Here is a 25,479-nt window from a genome sequence, read left to right as displayed (position 1 = left end):
GTCTGCTTCCCATCACTTAGACCTGACAGTGTGGGGGGATTGCTGGGGAGGGGTGCGGGGGATACAGGTCAGTACGTGTGTGTGTGGGGGGGGGGGGATTGCTGGGGAGGGGTGCGGGGGACACAGGTCAGTGTGTGGGGGGGGGGGGAGTGGGTCAAGCAGACAACTTAAAAAACAAACTGCTTTGAAAGTTGGATAACAGAGATCAGAATTCCTGACATTCTTCACCACACAGCAAGAATGTGTCCCAAACCCTCCAGCAGCCATTCCTGAGAGCGGCCTGGATCCCGGCCAGACACAATGCTGACCAGCCCCGTCCATCAGAGGCAGACCGGTTCTCTTCCCCACCAGACTGGTCAGCTAGACTGGTCATTTCACAACAGAGGCAGAAGCCTGGAGCCCGCACGCCAGTCGCTTTACTTATTACTTGTTAGTTATTAACTCATTCAGTGGGCAGCACGGTGGCGCAGTGGTTAGCGCTCTTGCCTTGCAGCGCTGGTCCCTGGTTCAAATCCCAGCCAGATCAACATCTGCAAGGAGTTTGTATATTCTCCTCGTGTCTGTGTGGGTTTCTTCTGGGCACTCCAGTTTCCTCCCACATCCCAAAAACATACAGATGAGTTAATTGGCTTCCCCTAAATTGGCCCTAGACTATGATACATGCGCTACACGATACATAAACATACCACTATGGTAGGGATTAGATTGTGAGCCCCTCTGAGGGACAGTCAGTGACAAGACAATATACTCTGTACAGCGCTGCGTAATATGTCGGCACTATATATATACTTAAATAAATAAATAATAAACTCGTATTTAATGGGAGCCTTAAGTCAACCTGCAAAATGATTTTTACTTACCTGGGACTTTTTGCAGCCCCCTGGAATCCTCCTGCGCCCACAATGCCCCCCTGATTCCCTCGGTCCAGCAGGGGGGACCCCCGCAAAGCTGGCCAGATCCCAGCGGCTGCTACGCATGCGCGGCCCGAGCACCTTGATCACGCTTACATATTGCGCATGCGCAGAACGCTCCCGACCGCGCGATGAGAAGGTGCATTGCCGGCCAGCTTAGCGGGCTCGTTGCTGCTGGCTGGAGGGACCGGTGTCATGGGCACAGGAGGAGCAGGAGGCTGCAAGAAGCAACAGGTAAGCCAAAATCATTTTGCCAGGTTGAGCTAAAATTTCCTTTAATCAGGTCACAGCATTACATCATCATTACATCATCTAACTCACGGCCGTATTGAAATCAGTTGTGATCGCCATTTCTGTAAAGGAAAGGATCGATAATACGATTGTTCAGAAGCCACGGAGCCCACCAGCTTTTTATATTATCATACAATCTGAATTATCTTAATGAAAATATCATTGCTCACTACAAATTGTCCTGTTAATTGGCAACCTAAAGGTGGCCACTAATGATTCAATCTTTTTCATCCAATCTTACCATTTCTATGTAATATAAGGTAACTGCCTAAATTATCCATTCAGTATATTCACTCAATTTACTCTTATACTACATAGAAATGGTAAGATTGGATGAAAAAGATTGGATCATTAGTGACCACCAAAGAAAACCAGAGGAGGCAAAAAAAAAACCTCCAGACGTGAGAAACCAGCCAGTGATCATCTTCAAAGATACAAACAACTGTAGTCTGTATGGACTTCTGGACAGAAAGTGCGTCACTGGGATTCCCGGTTTCCCCTTTGTATTTGCACCGTTACGTGCTTGTGCGCTGCCGGCGCATTTAAAATTTCAGCATTGCCCATAACTTCCATGCATTCATTCGCCGAAGTCCGACAGAAACGCACTGTAGACCTGTTGGGTCAGCAACGATTCGGGAACTTCTGGTGGCAAGGGCAGTGACCTCCTATTGTTTCTTATTCTCCTGTAATTTACCATTTGAACACGCACCAGTATTGGGGATGTCACACACCAGCTATGCCTGTATTTGTATTGCTGGAAGTTCTGATTGTACAGAGTGTTGAACATCTCAGGAATCTATACTCTCCACTACTTGTTTTGTGCACTGTACAACGCTATGGAAGATGATGGTGCTATACAGTATAAGATATAAAATACCATACAGCCCGGTGACCACCACTTTGTACAGGCAACAGGTACACGTCATTAGACAATAGTAACAACACATGATTGTATGTCAGTTGTGTCATTACAGCTGTGATCACCGTGACAAGATTGTAAAACGTCATTAGCTGCAAAGTGGCAATTATCCATTTGTCTTGTCAGTATTTGCTGTTTCTGTACACCTGTCCAGAGCAGCCATCCCCAGGGCAGCCATCAGGGGCAGCGATGAGCACGGAGCAGCCACACCCAGAGCAGCCAGCGGGGGCAGCGATGAGCACAAAGCAGCCATCCCCAGAGCAGTCAGAGAGGACAGCCATAAGCCCAGAGCAGCCATCCCCAGAGCAGCCAGAGGGGGCAGCAATGAGCCCAGATCAGCCATCCCCAGAGCAGCCAGAGGGGGCAGCAATGAGCACAGATCAGCCATCCCCAGAGCAGCCAGAGGGGGCAGCAATGAGCCCAGATCAGCCATCCCCAGAGCAGCCAGCGGGGCCAGCGATGAGCCCAAAGCAGCCAGTGGGGGCAGCGATGAGCCCAGATCAGCCATCCCCAGAGCAGCCAGCGGGGCCAGCGATGAGCCCAAAGCAGTCAGCAGGGGCAGTCATGAGCTCAGAGCAGCCACACCCTTATATTGAAAAGAGATATAAAAATTGTATGATGTGTGGCGACCTTAAAGGCTTGTACACACGTACAACGATTGTTCCAGCAGTTATCGTCCAACAATCGTTGGCAAAAATATACAAAACGATCATTAAAGCCAACGACCGATGAGCTGAGTATTTCTAAAAGCCTGACCCAACCTGCCAGATTTATTGTAAACGATTATCGTTAATAAAAGTTGTCTGTGTATGGAGATCATTAAAGGGAACCAGAGACGAAGCACCCTTGTGTATTTTACCATGTATATCAGTAAGAACATTAGAGAAAACACTTACCATGCTCTCTGTTTCCTCCTCACTGCTAAAAGTGTCTGTTAACAGCAGTCACAAGAATCCCAGACTGAGCAATTAAATCTGGCTTTGCTGGGAATGATTATAGCTGAGTCATTATAGCAAAGCCACAAGGGGGCAGGCTTGGGCTTGAAATAACACCACAGAATACAGACTTAGCTATAATCTTTCTGTAGCAAAGCTAGACGGAGCAGCCTGACTTCTCAGTCGGGGATTCTTATCAGACGTGATAACAGTCAGATTACACAGAGAACAATGAAACAAAGGGCAGATTAGGTGTTTACTGTCATGTTCCCACTGATTTATAAGGTAAAATACAAGAGGGTGCTTCATCTCTGGTTCTCTTTAAGAAACAATCATACACAAACACCAGTGCATGCGTAAACACAACATTTAAATAGTCCAGTATATTATTTCTGCATCATTTGCTTTTTTATGACTGCATCGTCGGCCACTTTTAAAGTTGTTACTTTGCTTTATTGACAGATCGCTATTTAACCCATCATTGCTCGCTTATTACAAACGACCGTAGTTGTATGTGTGTACTGACGTGCTGAGGACAATGTGGATCACCCAGGGCGATATTCATGTACGATCTCTGCACAAACCTGCAGGCTCAGCCCTACAGGACAGCTAAGCAGGGCCGGTTCTAGAAACAATAGGGCCCCCGGGCAAAGTTAACCCTGGGGCCCCCCAATAGACACCACCCAACTAAAAATCAGCAGTAGGGACCCTTTGTTGCAGCCAAATTTCCACACAGAGCCCCTGAGCCAAGGGCTGACACCCCCTGGCTCTGCAGAAGACTCTCCAAGGGCGCAACAGATACATTGAGGGAGATAACTTGGGGGCCCCTACAGGCTCTGGGGCCCTGGGGCAATTGCCCCTTTGCCTCTATGGTAGCGCCGGCCCTGCAGCTAAGGATCTGCAGAGTGGATCATCCAAAGGCAACCCAGGCAGATGCCTAGGGCCAGATAGATTTCCTGGGGCCTGGCTGCTGTCTTCTCAGAGCATTTGCCTCACCCCAGCTTCCCAAAATGGCCAGGTTCTAAGGAGGGAGAGCCAATGCTGCTAATTTACTAGGACCCCATTTCACCTTAATCCATCCCTGAAGACCCATCAATGATTACTCGATAGTTTACTGGTTAAGGGCTCTATCTGGTTAGGGTCAGGGTCAGTTCAGTAAGGAATCCTCGGGCAAGACTCCCTAACACTGCAGGGTGGCCTCTTGTGCTCCCCTAGTGGCTGCAGCTCTCAAGCAATAAAAATCCGACAGGAGAAATGCACTATACAAATGTTAGACTTATTATTACTGTATCTAGTATTTATATAGCACTGACATCTCCTGCAGCACATTACAGAGTACATAGTCATGTCACTGACTGTCCTCAGAGGAGCTCACAATCTAATCCTACCATAGTCCTAGTCTAATGTCCTACCATATTATTATTATGTATTTATATAGCACTGACATCTTCTGCAGCACATTACAGAGTACATAGTCATGTCACTGACTGTCCTCAGAGGAGCTCACAATCTAATCCTACCATAGTCATAGTCTAATGTCCTACCATATTATTATTATGTATTTATATAGCACTTACATCTTCTGCAGCACATTACAGAGTACATAGTCATGTCACTGACTGTCCTCAGAGGAGCTCACACTCTAATCCTACCATAGTCATAGCCTAATGTCCTACCATATTATTATTATGTATTTATATAGCACTGACATCTCCTGCAGCACATTACAGAGTACATAGTCATGTCACTGACTGTCCTCAGAGGAGCTCACAATCTAATCCTACCATAGTCCTAGTCTAATGTCCTACCATATTATTATTATGTATTTATATAGCACTGACATCTTCTGCAGCACATTACAGAGTACATAGTCATGTCACTGACTGTCCTCAGAGGAGCTCACAATCTAATCCTACCATAGTCATAGTCTAATGTCCTACCATATTATTATTATGTATTTATATAGCACTTACATCTTCTGCAGCACATTACAGAGTACATAGTCATGTCACTGACTGTCCTCAGAGGAGCTCACACTCTAATCCTACCATAGTCATAGCCTAATGTCCTACCATATTATTATTATGTATTTATATAGCACTGACATCTCCTGCAGCACATTACAGAGTACATAGTCATGTCACTGACTGTCCTCAGAGGAGCTCACAATCTAATCCTACCATAGTCCTAGTCTAATGTCCTACCATATTATTATTATGTATTTATATAGCACTGACATCTTCTGCAGCACATTACAGAGTACATAGTCATGTCACTGACTGTCCTCAGAGAAGCTCACACTCTAATCCTACCATAGTCATAGTCTAATGTCCTACCATATTATTATTATGTATTTATATAGCACTGACATCTCCTGCAGCACATTACAGAGTACATATTCATGTCACTGACTGTCCTCAGAGGAGCTCACACTCTAATCCTGCCATAGTCATTGTCTAATGTCCTACCATATTATTATTATGTATTATATGGCACTGACATCTTCTGCAGCACATTACAGAGTACATAGTCATGTCACTGACTGTTCTCAGAGGGGCTCACACTCTAATCCTGCCATAGTCATTGTCTAATGTCCTACCATATTATTATTATGTATTTATATAGCACTGACATCCTCTGCAGCACATTACAGAGTACATAGTCATGTCACTGACTGTCCTCAGAGGAGCTCACAATCTAATCCTACCATAGTCATAGTATAATGTCCTACCATATCATTATTATGTATTTATATAGCGCTGACCTCTTCTGCAGCACTTTACAGAGTACATAGTCATGTCACTGACTGTCCTCAGAGGAGCTCACAATCTAATCCTACCATAGTCGTAGTCTAATGTCCTACCATATTATTATTATGTATTTATATAGCACTGACATCTTCTGCAGCACATTACAGAGTACATAGTCATGTCACTGACTGTCCTCAGAGGAGCTCACACTCTAATCCTACCATAATCATAGTGTAATGTCCTACCATATTATTATTATGTATTTATATAGCACTGACATCTTCTGCAGCACATTACAGAGCACATAGTCATGTCACTGACTGTCCTCAGAGGAGCTCACAATCTAATCCTACCATAGTCATATGTCTATGTATGTATCGTGTAGTGTAAGTATAGTAGTCTTGGGACAATTTTTAAGGGGAGGTCATTTAACTTATCTGTATGTTTTTGTGACTGGGAGGAAACCCACACAGACACGGGGATAACATACAAACTCCATGCAGAGAGTGCCATGGCTTGGATTTGAACCGGGGACCCAGCGCTGCAAGGCGAGAGTACTAACCACAGTGCTGCCCATGATTATTATTGCTCTAAGTCCATACAAAGCCTTATAGGAATGGGTGGGGGGCATATATTAATATTCACTCTACAGAAACACATAGAAGGATTTCGCGGCACTGAGTGTAACACTATGCAGACTTCACTGCAGAGCACTGCTAAATATTCCCCTTTACAGAGCAATAAAGATATCCTTAGCTCCATACCAGACGTGTGACATACATTACAGAGGACCGCCCTGTGTACACACAGCTATACATACACAGATCCATGCATACACTGGCTGCCCACCTCCACACAGCTATACATACACCGGCCTGGCCACCTCCATACAGCTATACATACACCGGCCTGGCCACCTCCATACAGATCTATACATCCTGCATGGCCACCTCCACACAGCTATACATACACCGGCCTGGCCACCTCCACACAGCTATACATACACCGGCCTGGCCACCTCCACACAGCTATACATACACCGGCCTGGCCACCTCCATACAGATCTATACATCCTGCATGGCCACCTCCACACAGCTATACATACACCGGCCTGGCCACCTCCACACAGCTATACATACACCGGCCTGGCCACCTCCACACAGCTATACATACACCGGCCTGGCCACCTCCACACAGCTATACATACACCGGCCTGGCCACCTCCATACAGATCTATACATCCTGCATGGCCACCTCCACACAGCTATACATACACCGGCCTGGCCACCTGCACACAGCTATACATACACCGGCCTGGCCACCTCCACACAGATCTATACATCCTGCATGGCCACCTCCACACAGCTATACATACACCGGCCTGGCCACCTCCACACAGCTATACATACACCGGCCTGGCCACCTCCACACAGATATACATACACCGGCCTGGCCACCTCCACACAGCTATACATACACCGGCCTGGCCACCTCCATACAGATCTATACATCCTGCATGGCCACCTCCACACAGCTATACATACACCGGCCTGGCCACCTCCACACAGATATACATACACCGGCCTGGCCACCTCCACACAGCTATACATACACCGGCCTGGCCACCTCCACACAGCTATACATACACCGGCCTGGCCACCTCCACACAGCTATACATACACCGGCCTGGCCACCTCCATACAGATCTATACATCCTGCATGGCCACCTCCACACAGCTATACATACACCGGCCTGGCCACCTCCATACAGATCTATACATCCTGCATGGCCACCTCCACACAGCTATACATACACCGGCCTGGCCACCTCCACACAGCTATACATACACCGGCCTGGCCACCTCCACACAGCTATACATACACCGGCCTGGCCACCTCCATACAGATCTATACATCCTGCATGGCCACCTCCACACAGCTATACATACACCGGCCTGGCCACCTCCACACAGATATACATACACCGGCCTGGCCACCTCCACACAGCTATACATACACCGGCCTGGCCACCTCCACACAGCTATACATACACCGGCCTGGCCACCTCCACACAGCTATACATACACCGGCCTGGCCACCTCCACACAGCTATACATACACCGGCCTGGCCACCTCCATACAGATCTATACATCCTGCATGGCCACCTCCACACAGCTATACATACACCGGCCTGGCCACCTCCATACAGATCTATACATCCTGCATGGCCACCTCCACACAGCTATACATAAACCGGCCTGGCCACCTCCATACAGCTATACATACACCGGCCTGGCCACCTCCATACAGATCTATACATCCTGCATGGCCACCTCCACACAGCTATACATACACCGGCCTGGCCACCTCCACACAGCTATACATACACCGGCCTGGCCACCTCCACACAGCTATACATACACCGGCCTGGCCAACTCCACGTCTCCACACAGCTCTCCAGGCCAGGTTACATGTGAGCCCTGCTAGCCCACTCTGGGCAGGAATGTCACATACTGAAGATTATAGGTCACTGTCCTCCCCAGGCTCTTTCAGTCCGGTGCGCTATCCTTCTAATTTTGATAAGCACCCGGCTGTCCCTGCCCCACCTCTTCAACCCCCTCCTATGCTGTAAGCAACCCACTCAGCTACTTTTTCATGCCACCCGGCTTGAAAAATTTTTTGGGGAAGAACACTGTAGATCCATTCCCAGCAGGTGGGCACAGGCTGGCAGAGAATGGGCGAGGTGGCCGTACCTCCCGTATGGATTTACAGGGTGACAACCTGGGGAGGTCTGCTACAGGTTCTGGTCCACAGTGAATCCCCCTCCCTCAGTGTCCTGCTTGATGGTAACGCTGACAGCCGATACGTAGGTGTAGCTAAAAAATGGCGACTAGTAATTTAGGCGCTGGGAGAAGCTGCTAATAAAATGTCGTCAATACTGCCAATATTCAATATTCTGCTAAAGCTTTTACCTGCCCCCACTATCGTATCTGAAGAGAGGAGATGCGTTAATCGAGCAGTTTATGGGATCAATCGATAATCACCTTCCCATTACTTATCATCCTGCATATCTGATTAAATGATCACATCTGAAGAAAATATTGGACAGTTCATGGAAACCTTTAGCCAATAAAAGGCAGTTTAATTTCCTATTTCCCCGATTAAATTATCTAAGTGAGAAGCAGGCACTTGAAGTGAGAGGTATATGGAGGCTGCCATATTTATTTCCTTTTAAACAATGCAGATTGCCTGGCAGCCCTGCTGATCCTCTGCCTCTAAAGGTAGCCACACATCTAGCGATTCTGATTCAATCGACAAAGCGATTGATTTCAGTATGGTTAATGGAAAGTCAATCGACTAGTAACCCCCACACTACAATCGATATCATATGCAATTCACATTCACTAATCGATCTGACCGATGTTGTGTCTCCAATGCTCTGAATGCAAAAATGGATTTAAAATCGATTGAATGACATGTGACCAGTAGCCGGTTCCTGTGCGATTGACCGATATCTGCCCTCCTGCTCGATTGACTAAGCTGCTCGATTCGACATGAAATCGGCCACTTCATTGATTGAGTATAATGTAACACCCTCAATTCTCTCTCGATTTTATAAAATGATTGAATCAAATGGCCGATCGTACAGCCAAATCACTAGGTGTATGGCCACCATAATACTTTTACCCTCAGACCTTGAACAAGCATGCAGCAGATTAGGTGTTTCTGACATTATTGCCAGATCTGACAAGACTAGCTGCATGCTTGTTTCAGGTGTGTGATTCAGACACTACTGCAGCCAGATAGACCAGCAGGGCTGCCAGGCAACTGGTATTGTTTAACCATTTCTGCCGCTGGAACGTGAGCTTCATGTCTGCAGTGGCAGCTGCCACAGCCACAGGGACGCGCTAGTCACGTCCCTGCAGTTTGGGGTGCAGTGCGGGCGATCATGCGGGCAATCGCAATGTTGCTGGCAACAGGGGGTGGGGGGCTGGGGGGGGATGTCTGCAGGAGACGAAGTCCCCTGAGCTAATCCGACCATGTCCGCCGAAAATGAACATTGTTTTAGTTCAAAAACAGTGTTCATTCTTAAGTAGAGCTGCCGCGCTTCCTACCGCGCCAATTTCTGCCGCCGATTGTTTGATTTATGAATGGGAACGAAGTTCCCATTCATTAATCTCCCCACAGACTACCATGATCGCAGGCAACACATTACTTCCTATTGCGTACTTATTGTATGCTATTAGGAAGTACTCAGTGGGGACATCTTGTGGCAAAATGGTAAAATTACACCCACTGACTTTAGGGAATAATATATATATATATATATATATATATATATATATATATATATATATATATATATTCAATATGGCATATTATTATTAAATTATGGGTAAAACATTAGTAATGGATGTAAAACTGAAAAAATGCACCTTTATTTCCAAATAAAATATTGTCACCATACATTGTACTAGGGATATAATTTTAACGTTTCAATAACCGGGACAAATGGCTAAATAAAATGTGTGGATTTTAATTACGGTAGCATGAATTATTTTAAAACTATAATGGCTGAAAACTGAGAAATAATGATTTTTTTCCATTTTTTCTAATGCATTTAGAATAAAATAATTCTTAGCATAATGTACCACCTAAAGAAAGCCTAATTGGTGGCGAAAAAACAAGGTATAGATCATTTAGTTGTGATAAAGTTATTGGGGAATGAATAGGAGGAGAGCTGACAGGTGAAAATTCCTCTCGTCTATAAGGTGATAAATACCCGCGGGCTGAAGTGGTTAACAAGAAATGAATACAGCAGCCTCCACATTCTTCGCACTTCAGGTGTCCTTTAAGGCAAGCGCTGCAGAGAAGTCAGACGCAGAGTTGATTAGTAGCTGCACAATGTAACTCAGTGTTAGTTGTGTTTAGTTGTACAGTACTAGCTGATTATTTTACACAGGAGGCAGTGGATGGTGCTGGACGTCAGCATCTCGGACATGGATCAGCAAGGTCCACGCACGGCAGATCTCTGACAACCACCGTTTCCTCACAAAGAGATGCCTGCAACAACACAGCACATGGCCAAACGTCAGGCATAGCTAAAGGAGATACACACTATTCATGCTAAAGGCAGCCATACATCCAGCAATGATGGGCAGATCGAGCAAGAGGCAGATCTCTCTCTGATCCAATCCGATTAAAGAGAGATCTGTCGGCTGTCCATACATTGCAGGCCGATTACCGATCAATTTCATGCTGAAATCAATCTGGAACCAGCCTTGTGACGTCGCATCCGTCCGCCTTGCCGACGCTGTCCCCCTAATGGCCCATCCACCCCTACCTGCACTCCCCCCCCCCAGGGTGCCCAGTGCACCATACGTTACCTGTCCGTATCCACCGCTTGTCATTCGCTGGTTTCGGGCTCCGTCTGCCATCCATACACGCACCCAATGTGGTTACCAGTGTACACGAGAACACGTGTGTGACGTCACATGCGCCCGCATTACTCCGCCAACCACATGTAAGGATGGAGGACGGAGCTGGCAGCGCACACGGACAGGTAATGTATACTGCATTGGGCATGAGGGGGGAGGGGCACATTGGACATTAGAAGGGACAGCATTGGGGGGTGTGGGGGGGGGGGTGTTGGTATTGTTTAACAGGAAATAAATATGGCAGCCTCCCTATCCCTATCACCTTGGGTTCCCTTTAAGGCCTGGTTCACACTGCAAGAGCTTTTTCTAACCGCTAGTGATGTGAAAAGCTCTTGCTAATGCAATGTTATGGGGGATTTTTATAAAATCATATCGCTCCAGTGTGATCACACCCATAGCATTACATTGGCAAGAGCTTTACACATCACAAGCACTTAGCAAAAGCTCTTGCAGTGTGAACCTGCCTTTATAAAGCCAATTTATAAAGATGTGACAAGATTGTTCACTGGCCAGAATAGCTTTGCTGAGAAAAATCTATTCATATGATTGGACGATGTACAGGAGTCTAGAAAAATCTATTCATATGATTGGACGATGTACAGGAGTCTAGAAAAATCTATTCATATGATTGGACGATGTACAGGAGCCTAGAAAAATCTATTCATTTGATTGGACGATATACAGGAGGCTTGAAAAATCTATTCATATGATTGGACGATGTACAGGAGTCTAGAAAAATCTATTCATTTGACTGGACGATATACAGGAGGCTTGAAAAATCTATTCATTTGATTGGACGATGTCGGCAAAAGGCTTGAGCTCCTCCCACTCAGCCGCCTGACCCCCGCCCACCAATCAGAGCCAAAACACTGAAAAAATATCACTGCAGCACAATTTAAAATAGCTGAAAATTTGGCAAAACACACACACAAAAAAAGAAAAAGATGGATCAAATGTGATGCTGAAATATTTGTGCGACAAATGCAAATTTACACTTCTGTACAATGCACGCAATTTCAGATAAGTGTGAACATGTCCTCAAGCTTGGTACACATGATGCAATTTCCTATCAACTGATGGTTGAATCGATCGAGTTCAGATCTGGTTTCTGATCAATTTTGTGTAGAAGTTATCGGAAAACCGATTAGAAAAACGTTGGGAAATCCGATCGGACCTGTTGGAAATAATCGATTTGGCCGTCAGTCTGATGGATAATTGCATGGTGTGTACTAGGCATAATTGTTTCGAGGCAAAAGTCTGGAAACCCCCCAAACAACAAATACAACCCAGTGACTCAGATCCGCCATCAGATTTTACGAGCGCGTTTCTGTCGATAGTTGTATGCTGACTGATCTCCACACTCGCTGCCGGACTGACTGGGCCCTGAATTCTGCGATGGACATCGGGGGAGCGCAGGGCGGTCTCATGTGGTGTTATGTGTCATGTGACATTTCTAGAAGCCGCACGGCGCCCCTTCCTCTGCCTGTCACCAGTGACGGGACTCCACAGCTGGGAATATCTCCAGCGCTGGCGCTATTCCTGGGGACAGGACGTCACGCCGCTCGCAGGCTTTGATACATAATAACGATGGATTGTGTGGACTTTATACAGCAGGGCATGTGATGACACATGGCTCAGCGTGTGACACCGCGACAGGCCTGGCGGGAAGAGACGCCTATGTGAGATCAGGACGCCTCCCAACGTGTGACACTGCGACAGGCCTGGCGGGAAGAGACGCCTATGTGAGATCAGGACGCCTCCCAACGTGTGACACTGCGACAGGCCTGGCGGGAAGAGACCCCTATGTGAGATCAGGATATCCCCCAACGTGTGACACCGCGACAATCCTGGTGGGGAGAGACCCCCTATGTGAGATCAGGATATCCCCTAATCCCCATAGAGACCACCATATCCAACAGAAGACCACCCCCCCATTCTATGACCCCACCCCCTCACAGAATGACTTCCCCATCAGAAATGTGACCGCCCCCATTCTATGGGCCTGATTCACAAAGCGGTGCAAACTGTTTAGCACGGGTGTGCTAAACAGTTAGCACGGGAAGTGCGGTTCGCTGACTTTTGCGCGCGCAAAGTGCCGCGATTCGCGCGAATCGTGGCAAATTGCACGCGCAAAAGTCTGCGATCGCGCGAATCGCGGCACTTTGCGAGCGCAAAAGTCCGCGAACGGCAACTCACATGCTAACTGTTTAGCACACCCGTGCTAAACAGTTTGCACCGCTTTGTGAATCAAGCCCAATGACTCTAGGGGCTCGATTCACAAAGCGGTGCTAACCCAGTTAGAGACTTTAGGCATGATAACCATTGCACCACGCTGGTGAAAAGCTAGTCGAGATAAGTTTAGGCGTGATAAGTTTAATCAAAGTCCCGAGCGCAAAGCAGCGCCATTAAACTCTATGCGAAGTGCACCAGACTTTGCTAGCGCAAAACTTTTGATCAGCTGTGCCCTGCGGTGCTAACCCAGTTGGTGCTTAAACTTATCACGCCTAAACTTATCACACCTAAACTTATCACACCAGGGGCTCGATTCACAAAGCGGTGCAAAGTGTTAGCACCATGGTGAAAAGGCCCTTATCACGCCTAAAGTCACTTTAGGCATGATAAGAAGAAACTCGCGCGAAGTTGCCGCGCGTACGCGCGTAAGTGCGCGCGCAACACCCGACGCTTCGCGCGAAGCTCCCATTAAGCCCTATGGGACTTTGCGAACGCGCTTACGCGCGGTAACTTCGCGCGAAGAGCAGGAAAAATCGGTGATAACTCAGTGGTGAAAAGGTCATCACGCCTAAAGTCTTTTAGGCGTGATAACTGGGTTATCACCGCTTTGTGAATCGAGGCCTAGGTGTGATAAGTTTAGATCGCACGCAAAGGGCTCGATTCACAAAGCAGTGCAAACCCAGTTAGAGACTTTAGGCATGATAACCATTGCACCACTCTGGTGAAAAGCCAGTTTAGGCGTGATAAGTTTAGGGGCTCGATTCACAAAGCGGTGTTAACCCAGTTAGAGACTTTAGGCATGATAACCATTGCACCGCTCTGGTGAAAAGCCAGTTTAGGTGTGATAAGTTTAGGCATGATAAGTTTAGGTGTGATAAGTTTAGGCATGCTAAGTTTAGATAAGTTTAGATCGCTTGCAAAGTCCCGCACGCAAAGCAGCGCCATTAAACTTTATACGAAGTGCACCAGACTTAGCTAGCGCAAAACTTTTGATCAGCTGTGCACTGCGGTGCTAACCCAGTTGGTGCTTAAACTTATCATGCCTAAACTTATCACGCCTAAACTTATCATGCCTAAACTTATCACACCTAAACTTATCGGGCTTGATTCACAAAGCGGTGATAACCCAGTTATCACGCCTAAAAGACTTTAGGCGTGATGACCTTTTCACCACTGAGTTATCACCGCTTTTTCCTGATCTTCGCGCGAAGTTACCGCGCGTTCGCGCGTACGCGCGTGAGCGCGCGCAAAGTCCCATAGGGTTTAATGGGAGCTTTGCGCGAAGCGTCGGGTGCTGCGCGCGCACTTACGCGCGTACGCGCGGCAACTTCGCGCGAGTTTCTTCTTATCACACCTAGGGCTCGATTCACCAAGCGGTGCTAACCCAGTTATCACGCCTAAAGGACTTTAGGCGTGATGACCTCTTCACCACTGAGTTAGCACCGTTTTTGCCTGCACTTCGCGCGAAGTTATCGCGCGCAAAGTTTTGCGCGCGCACCCGCACAGGCGCGCGCGCAAAGTCCCATAGGGTTTAATGGGCGCATCGCGCGAAGTGAGGGGCGCTTCGCGCGCACGCACGCGGGAGCGCGCGCAAAACTTTACGCGCGGAAACTTCGCGCGAAGCCCTTCTTATCATGCCTAAAGTGACTTTAGGCGTGAAGAGGGCCTTTTCACCACGGTGCTAACACTTTGCACCGCTTGGTAAATCGAGCCCCATGTGAAGTGCACCAGACTTTGCTAGCGCAAAACTTTTGATCAGCTGTGCACTGCGGTGCTAACGCAGTTGGTGCTTAAACTTATCATGCCTAAACTTATCACACCTGGGGCTCGATTCACAAAGCGGTGATAACCCAGTTAAAGACTTTAGGCGTGATAACCATTTTTATCATGCCTAAACTCAGTTTAGGCATGATAAGTTTAGGCATGATAAGTTTAGGCATGCTAAGTTTAGATAAGTTTAGATCGCATGCAAAGTCCCGCACGCAAAGCAGCGCCATTAAACTCTATGCAAATTGCACCAGACTTTGCTAGCGCAAAACTTTTGATCAGCTGTGCACTGCGGTGCTAACCCAGTTGGTGCTTAAACTTATCACGCCTAAAAACTTATCACACCTAAACTTATCATGCCTAAACTTATCATGCCTAAACAGAGTTTAGGCGTGATAAAGGGCTTTTCACCACAGTGCTAACTGTTAGCACCGCTTTGTGAATCAGGCCCCTAAACTTATCATACCTAAACTTATCACACCTAAACTTATCACACCTAAACTTATCATGCCTAAAGTGAGTTTAGGTGTGATAAAGGGCTTTTCACCACGGTGCTAACTGTTAGCACCGCTTTGTGAATCAGGCCCATCACGCCTAAACTTATCACACCTAAACTTATCACGCCTAAACTTACCACACCTAAACTTATCATGCCTAAACTTATCACGCCTAAACTTATCACACCTAAACTTATCACGCCTAAACTTATCATGCCTAAACTTATCACGCCTAAACTTATCATGCCTAAACTTACCACACCTAAACTTATCACACCTAAACTTATCATGCCTAAACTTATCACGCCTAAAAGTATCACGCCTAAACTTATCACGCTTATCATGCCTAAACTCATCACGCCTAAACTGAGTTTAGGCGTGATAAGGGTCTTTTCACCAGGGTGCTAACTGTTAGCACCACTTTATGAATCAAGCCTATGAGCTTCTAGTACCTCCTGTGACCCAAATCCAAATCCCAAAAAAGCTTTATTAGCAGAACCAAAAACATTTAGCATTGCCAAAGCAAAACATTAGCATTAGCATGGGAGGGGGGGGGGGGGGGGGGGTTGTGGGATTATAGGGAACGGTATAGGAGTTTGTGGTATACAGTCCATAGGGGTGTGGAGGATGTGAGGGACAGTATAGGGGGCTGGGTGAGGAGGGTATAGGGGCAGTATAAGGGGGATACAGTCCATAGAGAAGGGGCATAGAAAGAAGTATAAGGGTTACTGTATATACTCGAGTATATTATGTATATAGTATAAATTAATTGCATTGTGTGGGACTCAGCTGGTCCATGGCCCCGCCCATTACCCCCATTTTTCATCATGGCGTGCAAAGCGTGCCAAACAACTCCCAATCAGCCCCCCCCTATTTTTTGGCATGACTTACCCCCTCCCCTTTTTTGCCCCCCTGGAAAATTTCCTGCAGATGGTGGGCGGTCCTCACAGGTGCCCCTACACCTGAGATTTGACCCCTAGGACTCCCCTCCAGCACACAGTGCCATATATAGTGAGGACGTCCCCCACCGCCTGTAATCCAGCAAATGAGACCCTCTCCCCCCCCCCCCCCGGCACAGCCACCCTCCGGTCTGAGAGATGACCCAGGTCCAGTGAGTCATCCTGCAACCATCTCATTACTTCACCTCTCATATAGTTTCATTAATGATTAATTCCTGCTGTCCCTCTCCCTGCTGGCAGCAGCCCTGGGCACAGGACGGCACAGATACGCAGCTGCACTACTGCTGGCACCAGCCCCGGGCACAGGCCAGCACCAGGCACGCAGCTGCACTACTGCTGGCAGCAGCCCCGGGCACAGGACAGCACCAGGCACGCAGCTGCACTACTACTGGCAGCAGCCCCGGGCACAGGACAGCACCAGGCACGCAGCTGCACTACTACTGGCAGCAGCCCCGGGCACAGGACAGCACCAGGCACGCAGCTGCACTACTACTGGCAGCAGCCCCGGGCACAGGACAGCACCAGGCACGCAGCTGCACTACTGCTGGCAGCAGCCCCGGGCACAGGACAGCACCAGGCACGCAGCTGCACTACTGCTGGCACCAGCCCCGGGCACAGGACGGCCCTGAATACCTGAAGGCTCTGCTAATGGTGGGCATACACACAATCCAACCTGAAACCAATTACTGTAATATAAACATTCAGAGGGGATTCACACTTGTCAGTTCAGAAAATACACCGTTTTTTAACACGCAATTTGTTCAGACATTCTGCGTGCCACCTCTGCCCCCTGTGCCTCCAACTGTGTCCCTGTCACTCTGTCCCCCTGGTGCCTCCAACTGTGTCCCTCTCTGTTCCCCTGGTGCCTCCCACCGTGTCCCTCTCTGTTTTTTTTTGTTTTTTTTTTATAGCATTGCATCATTCTCTAATGTTTGCAGTTTACACACTACTCAGCATTCTAAATGATTCTATAGAGCAGGCTAATGACCCATTGACCTGTCCTCTGCAGAGAAAAAGAAAATACAATGACTGACAGTTGAGATAACAAGCTTCAGAAGACAGAGCTCTCTGTGACTTTGAAAGTCCTGGAGCTCAATGGCATTTTTGCATCGATAACTGGAGTTTCTTAACTTTTCCTGTACTGGAAACAATATTAGACGTATGTCTCTGCTCCTAATGTTTTATTTATTTGCTGTACTTCACATAAAAATCATTATATCATAATTTTTTTTTTGCTTCAGTGTCTCTTAATTCCCTAAAGATAGTCAAGTGCAACATTCCAGACTATTGCAACAGACTGCCAGCGCCCTGACCTGTCACCTCTACCAAACCTGACCTTACACAACCTAACCTGACCCAACCTCGTGTCAGACGGCAACTCCAGCCAATAAGTTCAGCCAATTCCGGACATGATCCCGGGTCGTTCGCAGCGGCGCTGGGAGTAATGGGGATTCCTTTCTGCTGTAAATGACAAAGGTTATTATGATGTCATGAGTACGCTCGCTACCCCTGGGCTGAGGTCACATGACGCTACCCCTGGGCTGAGGTCACATGACGTGTAATAACGAGGTAATGGTGACATTGCTCCTGCGGACTCCTGTGAACTGCGGACAGCACAAATCCAGCCACACGTCTCTGTGAGTTCAGGACAAAGAGTTCTATAAACTCTCTAATAACAGCCATATATGGCATTATCCAAACCACCCACCAATCGGAATTCTCTATTTATAGACGGAATTAGCACATATCAAGTGGACCTGTCCCCTCCACTCCATCCATCAGCACAGATTTCATCTAATCTCTCTGGCACGGCCAATCGTTGAAAAGACCAGGCAGATACGTCACACTTTGCGCTGATTCAATCTATTAATATTATTGACTGATAGATTAGGGGCGGGGAATAGCCCAGAATAATCTACAGTATTCGAATAATTCAGCCCAATCTAGAGTCTACTAATACAGATTGTTCAGATCAATCCTTCTGTATATGGTTACCACTGTAGCTTTCGTTCCTTTCCTTGTTCCACGTCAGGAGAGTTCCCGCCACTTCCTGTGATGTCACCAACAAGAGGAAGTGAGAAGACACCTCCATTAGTAGCCCAGGGAGCAATACATTCCAATAAAAGCTGTGACTTCTTTCCAACACTGTGAAAGTCATTTTTCATATTTACATTTCTCTCGATGTCTCGTTTTAGGTGGCCACACACCACACAATGGACGCGATTCAATTCACTTTTTCTCCCAGGAGATAATTTTTCCTCTTTACAATAACATTTCAGCACTCTGCAACTGAAAAAGTACCAGAAAGTCTGTGAGAAACTTCCGCCTGGCAGGTAAATAGCGTCTCCACTGCCAGCGGCGTAACAGGTCTTTATTTATAATGTGGAGAGATCACCCAGGAGAAAGCTTAGGAAAAGTTATACTTCGTGAAGTACAATCAATTTTTCTAAATGATTGTAACATTTGGGGTGTCTGACCAACAGGGTCGGACTGGGACACTGGGGGCCCACCAAAGAAATTTCAACCTGGGGCCCACACATCCCATGATTGCGGTGAAAAAAGGGTGTGACCATGCACCGGAAGGTGGGCGTGGTCATGATGTATTATGGACAGGGCCAAATGTACATGATCTTAGCAGCATTGTAATTCAGAGACACTGCTGCCCAGCAAAACTTTGCATAGAGTCCCCTCCTTCAATATAAAGTAATGTCCTACTTTGCAGAGGTTGCGATCGCATCGGGGCCCTTGGGCCAAAGAGGCTCCGAAAGGGCCCTCCCTCAACTACAGTATTAGCTCTCTATTGGTCCTGTGCTCATAATAATCACTTCTATAGATACTTTGAACAGTGGTAATCATTAACAAGCTATTTCCCATCCCCTTCTTGCACCTCTGACACTGTAGTTGCCATTGGCAGGTTTTGGTGCGCCGTATCAATTGTTGTGTATAGAGTGCTTGGGGGGCCCCACTGTAAAATTTGCGTCGAGGCCTACAGCTCCTTAGCCACGCCACTGCTCTCAGCATGAGTGATTACAGCACTGAGAAGAGAATTTTTGTGCTGCAGACAGCAATTGGAGCTCTGTCAGACAAGGAGGGGGGGGGGCCACCAGAGACCTGGAGGCGGGGCCCACCGAGGTAAAAAACTGTACTACTGTGGCCCAGTCCGACCCTGCTGACCAATGTACCACACACCCCAGTGTCATGTATCCCCAGTTATGAAAGAAGAATTATTGAAAACGTACTTACTTATAACGTCCATTACGAGCCCCCTCCGCAATGCAGCCTTCCTTGATCCCCACAGCTGGACTGAGAGCCGCTGTCTGGGCGCTGACTGCTTTGGCCACAAGAGGGAGTAGCTTGGTAGATAGCTTCTCTGTACGCCTGAAGCCACAATATGCTGGCTGCCAACCAAGCAGTGCCCTCTAGTGTCAGAAGCGGGCAGCCAGAGCAACTACTACTTAAAGAGAACCAGAGATGAAGCACCCTCTTGTATTTTACCTTATAAATCAGTGGGAACATGACAGTAAACACCTAATCTGCCCTTTGTTTCATTGTTCTCTGTGTAATCTGACTGTTATCACGTCTGATAAGAATCCCCGACTGAGAAGTCAGGCTGCTCCGTTTAGCTTTGCTACAGAAAGATTATAGCTAAGTCTGTATTCTGTGGTGTTATTTCAAGCCCAAGCCTGCCCCCTTGTGGCTTTGCTATAATGACTCAGCTATAATCATTCCCAGCAAAGCCAGATTTAATTGCTCAGTCTGGGATTCTTGTGACTGCTGTTAACAGACACTTTTAGCAGTGAGGAGGAAACAGAGAGCATGGTAAGTGTTTTCTCTAATGTTCTTACTGATATACATGGTAAAATACACAAGGGTGTTTCGTCTCTGGTTCCCTTTAAAGGGAACCTAAACTAAGAAGGAGATGGATTTTTCCTTTTAAAATAATACCAGTTGCCTGACTCTCCTGCTGATCCTGTGTCTCTAATACTTTTAGCCACAGCCCCTCAACAAGCATGCAGATCAGGTGCTCTGACTGAAGTCAGACTGGATTAGCTGCATGCTTGTTTCAGGTGTGTGATTCAGACACTACTGCAGCCAAAGAGATCAGCAGCACTGCCAAGCAACTGGTATTGTTTAAAAGGAAACATCCATATCCCTCTCAGTTTAGGTTCCCTTTAAGTAAGGGACTACATTGTGATTTTTAAAAATAGTTATTACATTTATCATTAAAAATATATATTTTTAAAGTATTGTTTTTGTTTACTTTTACTTGGGAAAAATATAAATATTAGAAAATAAAGAAGATATTTGTTTAGTGTTGAACCTGTACCGGTGACTGGCAGTGCTGTAAATCAAACAAACAAACCAAAAAAGCAGAAAAAATGGGTTTAATTATTAATTACCAAGTCTGGGGACTTTGTATTTTTAATGTTAGAGACTTCTTCACTGCAAATGACAGACACACTCTCAGAATCGGTGAGACCACTGACTAACCCCTCTCCTGACTCCCTGAGAATCCGGGGTCTCCTGACACAGCCCAGAGCCGCCCATCTCAGCTGTGAGACCCCATAAAACGTGGTAATAATAAGTAGTGACAGCTGCAGCCGCTGGGAGGGGACAGCACCATTTCCAGCGAAGGTGACAGAGGATCGGTGTCACTCTTCACACGTCCCCTCCTGTGGGGGTGTCACTAATGAGGGGGTGACAGGTGACATGCTGCCACTGATGGATATTACAGAGGTGTGAGGCCTGCACAGGTGTCCCCTATCCTGCTGTCACGTCTGGGAGTCCCCTGAGCTATGAGGACAGCGTGAGAACAGCTCTGCTAGCCGTGGGTGTGGGATACGGTGCCACAGTGTACAGCAGTGTGTGGGCATAGCATGACCATTTCGCAGCATTCCATCCGCTGGCAGGGGCAGACTTGGCTGATGCCATAAATGGAGGAGGGGAGGGAGGCCGGCACAGAGTCTTCCCAGAAGCTGTAAACAATAAGATCATCTCTGGATTCTACTGGAAATGACCAGATAACTCTGTACAGCATACCTAGAAAATGTTCCAAGGTGGGAGGGATATGAGGGCTGCCATGTTTATTTCTAATCAAACATACAAGTTGCCTGGCTATCCTGCTGATCCTCTGCCTCTAAGGGCTTATTCACACTTAAAATCGCAAAACGGTAGCGCTTAACGCAGTAAAATCACTGCTCACACTTCTGCAATTCAGAGCGATCGCGGTCAGCACTTTATAAGCACTGTATCGTGATCGGCCCAGAACCGCAGCAAAATGCTGCAGGTAAGGCATCTTGCGATTGCCGCTAATCGCAAATTGCCTGCGATGGACTCCAATCACGGCAATGAGATCGCGGCCATAGGTTAGAATAGCACCAGCGCTTTAGCGATTAGTAGGAATCGCCTGCGGTTTTTCAGTGCTTGCCAACAGCAGGTGATCAGCGAAGCGCTGCACTATTGGATCCCTATGGGGGCGGGTCCACAGCAGCCTTTCGATCACAGAGCGATCGCAAAAGTACTGCCTGCTGCATTTTTGTCATAGCAATCGCTATACAAGGCAATTGAGGGCTTTTTGTAATCGCGGATAAAATGGGGGTACTACCTCGATTTGGAAATCGCTAACACAGTGGCCACCTGGGCTGACACTTTATACCACAGACCCTGAGTAAGCGTGCAGATCAGGAGCTCTGACTGAGGCCCGGACCTAATTGTGATTGCAAAACGCTCTAAAAATCCCTAGCGTCTTTGAGAGCAATTTTGCCACTTAAAGGGAATCTGAAGTGAAAATAAACTTATGATATAATGATTTGTATGTGTAGTACATCTAAGAAACAGAACATTAGCCGCAGAGATATGAGTCTCATATTGTTTCCAGTACAGGAAGAGTTAAAAAAAACTTCAGTTGTTATCTATGCAAAATAGATTCTCTGAGCTCTCAGACTAATTCAGTCAGCTACAGTGCTATTTTCTGAAGCACTTTTACATCAAAGAAACAGTGAGAGGCAGCCTCAGATAAGATTTTACTGCCAGGAAGTTCAAAGGATCATTAACTCAGCTCTCGGCGATTCCTACAAAGCATTATGGCCGTTACCACTAGTGTGTTATTCAGCACGAATCTGCAACGTTTCCCGCATCCAAGAGGGGCGGGGAAACACTGCGTATCTTTTTAGTGGCTTGCTGTCCGGATCGCATTTCAGTGCCAATCTGGAGGCAAAGTTGCAGATTTTAGCAGAGGAATCACTATAGCCATGCATTGGATTGAGGGTGCATTACAAGGGGGGGTACGTGGCATGAGGGATGCATGGCGACTTGGCGATTCGGGAAAAAGCATGGTAGCATAGCTTAGCAGCCCTGGCAAAGCTCTAGACGCAATAGTGGCAGTATAGCTTGGCAGGCCTGGCACAGCTCTGGGCAGGATTATAGCTTGGCAGGCCTGGCACAGCTCTGGGCAGTATTGCTTGGCAGGCCTGGCACAGCTCTGGGCAGGATTATAGCTTGGCAGGTCTGGCACAGCTCTGGGCAGGATTATAGCTTGGCAGGCCTGGCACAGCTTTGGGCAGTATAGCTTAGCAGGCCTGGCACAGCTCTGGGCAGGATTATAGCTTGGCAGGCCTGGCACAGCTCTGGGCAGTATAGCTTGGCAGGCCTGGCACAGCTCTGGGCAGTATAGCTTGGCAGGCCTGGCACAGCACTGGGCAGGATTATAGCTTGGCAGACCTGGCACAGCTCTGGGCAGTATAGCTTGGCAGGCCTGGCACAGCTCTGGGCAGTATAGCTTGGCAGACCTGGCACAGCTCTGGGCAGGATTATAGCTTGGCAGGCCTGGCAAAGCTCTGTGCAGGATTATAGCTTGGCAGAACTGGCACAGCTCTGGGCAGTATACCTTGGCAGGCCTGGCACAGCACTGGGCAGGATTATAGCTTGGCAGGCCTGGCACAGCTCTGGGCAGTATAGCTTGGCAGGCCTGGCACAGCTCTGGGCAGTATAGCTTGGCAGGCCTGGCACAGCACTGGGCAGGATTATAGCTTGGCAGACCTGGCACAGCTCTGGGCAGTATAGCTTGGCAGGCCTGGCACAGCTCTGGGCAGTATAGTTTGGCAGGCCTGGCACAGCTCTGGGCAGGATTATAGCTTGGCAGACCTGGCACAGCTCTGGGCAGTATAGCTTGGCAGGCCTGGCACAGCTCTGGGCAGTATACCTTGGCAGGCCTGGCACAGCACTGGGCAGGATTATAGCTTGGCAGGCCTGGCACAGCTCTGGGCAGTATAGCTTGGCAGGCCTGGCACAGCTCTGGGCAGGATTATAGCTTGGCAGGCCTGGCACAACTCTGTGCAGGATTATAGCTTGGCAGACCTGGCACAGCTCTGGGCAGTATACCTTGGCAGGCCTGGCACAGCACTGGGCAGGATTATAGCTTGGCAGGCCTGGCACAGCTCTGGGCAGTATAGCTTGGCAGACCTGGCACAGCTCTGGGCAGCATAGCTTGGCAGGCCTGGCACAGCACTGGGCAGGATTATAGCTTGGCAGACCTGGCACAGCTCTGGGCAGTATAGCTTGGCAGGCCTGGCACAGCTCTGGGCAATATAGTTTGGCAGGCCTGGCACAGCTCTGGGCAGGATTATAGCTTGGCAGACCTGGCACAGCTCTGGGCAGTATAGCTTGGCAGGCCTGGCACAGCTCTGGGCAGTATACCTTGGCAGGCCTGGCACAGCACTGGGCAGGATTATAGCTTGGCAGGCCTGGCACAGCTCTGGGCAGTATAGCTTGGCAGGCCTGGCAAAGCTCTGGGCAGGATTATAGCTTGGCAGGCCTGGCACAGCTCTGGGCAGGATTATAGCTTGGCAGGCCTGGCACAGCTCTGGGCAGTATAGCTTGGCGGGCCTGGCACAGCTCTGGGTGGGATCATAGCTTGGCAGCCCTGGCACAGCTCTGGACAGTATAGCTTGGCAGGCCTGGCACAGCTCTGGTCAGTAAAGCTTGGCAGGCCTGGCACAGCTCTTGGCGGGAGTATAGCTTGGCAGGCCTGGCACAGCTCTGTGCAGTATAGCTTGGCAGGCCTGGCACAGCTCTGGGCAGGATTATAGCTTGGCAGGCCAGGCACAGCACTGGGCAGGATTATAGCTTGGCAGGCCTGGCACAGCACTGGGCAGGATTATAGCTTGGCAGGCCTGGCACAGCACTGGGCAGGATTATAGCTTGGCAGGCCTGGCACAGTTCTGGGCAGTATAGCTTGGCAGGCCTGGCACAGCTCTGGGCAGGATTATAGCTTGGCAGGACAGGCACAGCTCTGGGCAGGATTACAGCTTGGCAGGCCTGGCACAGCTCTGGGCAGTATAGCTTGGCGGGCCTGGCACAGCTCTGGTCAGTAAAGCTTGGCAGGCCTGGCACAGCTCTTGGCGGGAGTATAGCTTGGCAGGCCTGGCACAGCTCTGGGCAGTATAGCTTGGCAGGCCTGGCACAGCTCTGGGCAGGATTATAGCTTGGCAGGCCAGGCACAGCACTGGGCAGGATTATAGCTTGGCAGGCATGGCACAGCACTGGGCAGGATTATAGCTTGGCAGGCATGGCACAGCTCTGGGCAGGATTATAGCTTGGCAGGCCTGGCACAGCTCTGGGCAGTATAGCTTGGCAGGCCTGGCACAGCTCTGGGCAGTATAGCTTGGCAGGCCTGGCATAGCTCTGGTCAGTATAGCTTGGCAGGCCTGGCATAGCTCTGGTCAGTATAGCTTGGCAGCCGTGGCAAAGCTCTGGGCAGTATAGCTTGGCAGGCCTGGCA

General features: G+C 48.3%; 1 protein-coding gene across 5 annotated transcripts in view; it reads right to left on the bottom strand.

The window, feature by feature from the left end:
* PLEC (plectin) overlaps nt 1–25,479 on the bottom strand; it is a 367,871-nt gene that overhangs the window by 228,969 nt on the left and 113,423 nt on the right. The window contains exon 1 of one of the 5 annotated variants that reach the window (XM_068238151.1): nt 10,767–10,815. The exons of the other annotated variants lie outside the window; for them this stretch is intronic. Coding sequence (XP_068094252.1) covers nt 10,767–10,809 — 43 coding nt within the window. The 5' untranslated portion in view covers nt 10,810–10,815. Of the gene's footprint in view, nt 1–10,766; nt 10,816–25,479 lie in introns of those variants that run through there. 5 annotated transcript variants of the gene reach the window in all.

The sequence above is a fragment of the Hyperolius riggenbachi genome, chromosome 5 (assembly GCF_040937935.1).
Source record: "Hyperolius riggenbachi isolate aHypRig1 chromosome 5, aHypRig1.pri, whole genome shotgun sequence".
NCBI lineage: Eukaryota > Metazoa > Chordata > Amphibia > Anura > Hyperoliidae > Hyperolius > Hyperolius riggenbachi.
Note: the sequence above shows the minus strand (reverse complement) of the source record. Positions and strands in the feature narration are given on the sequence as shown.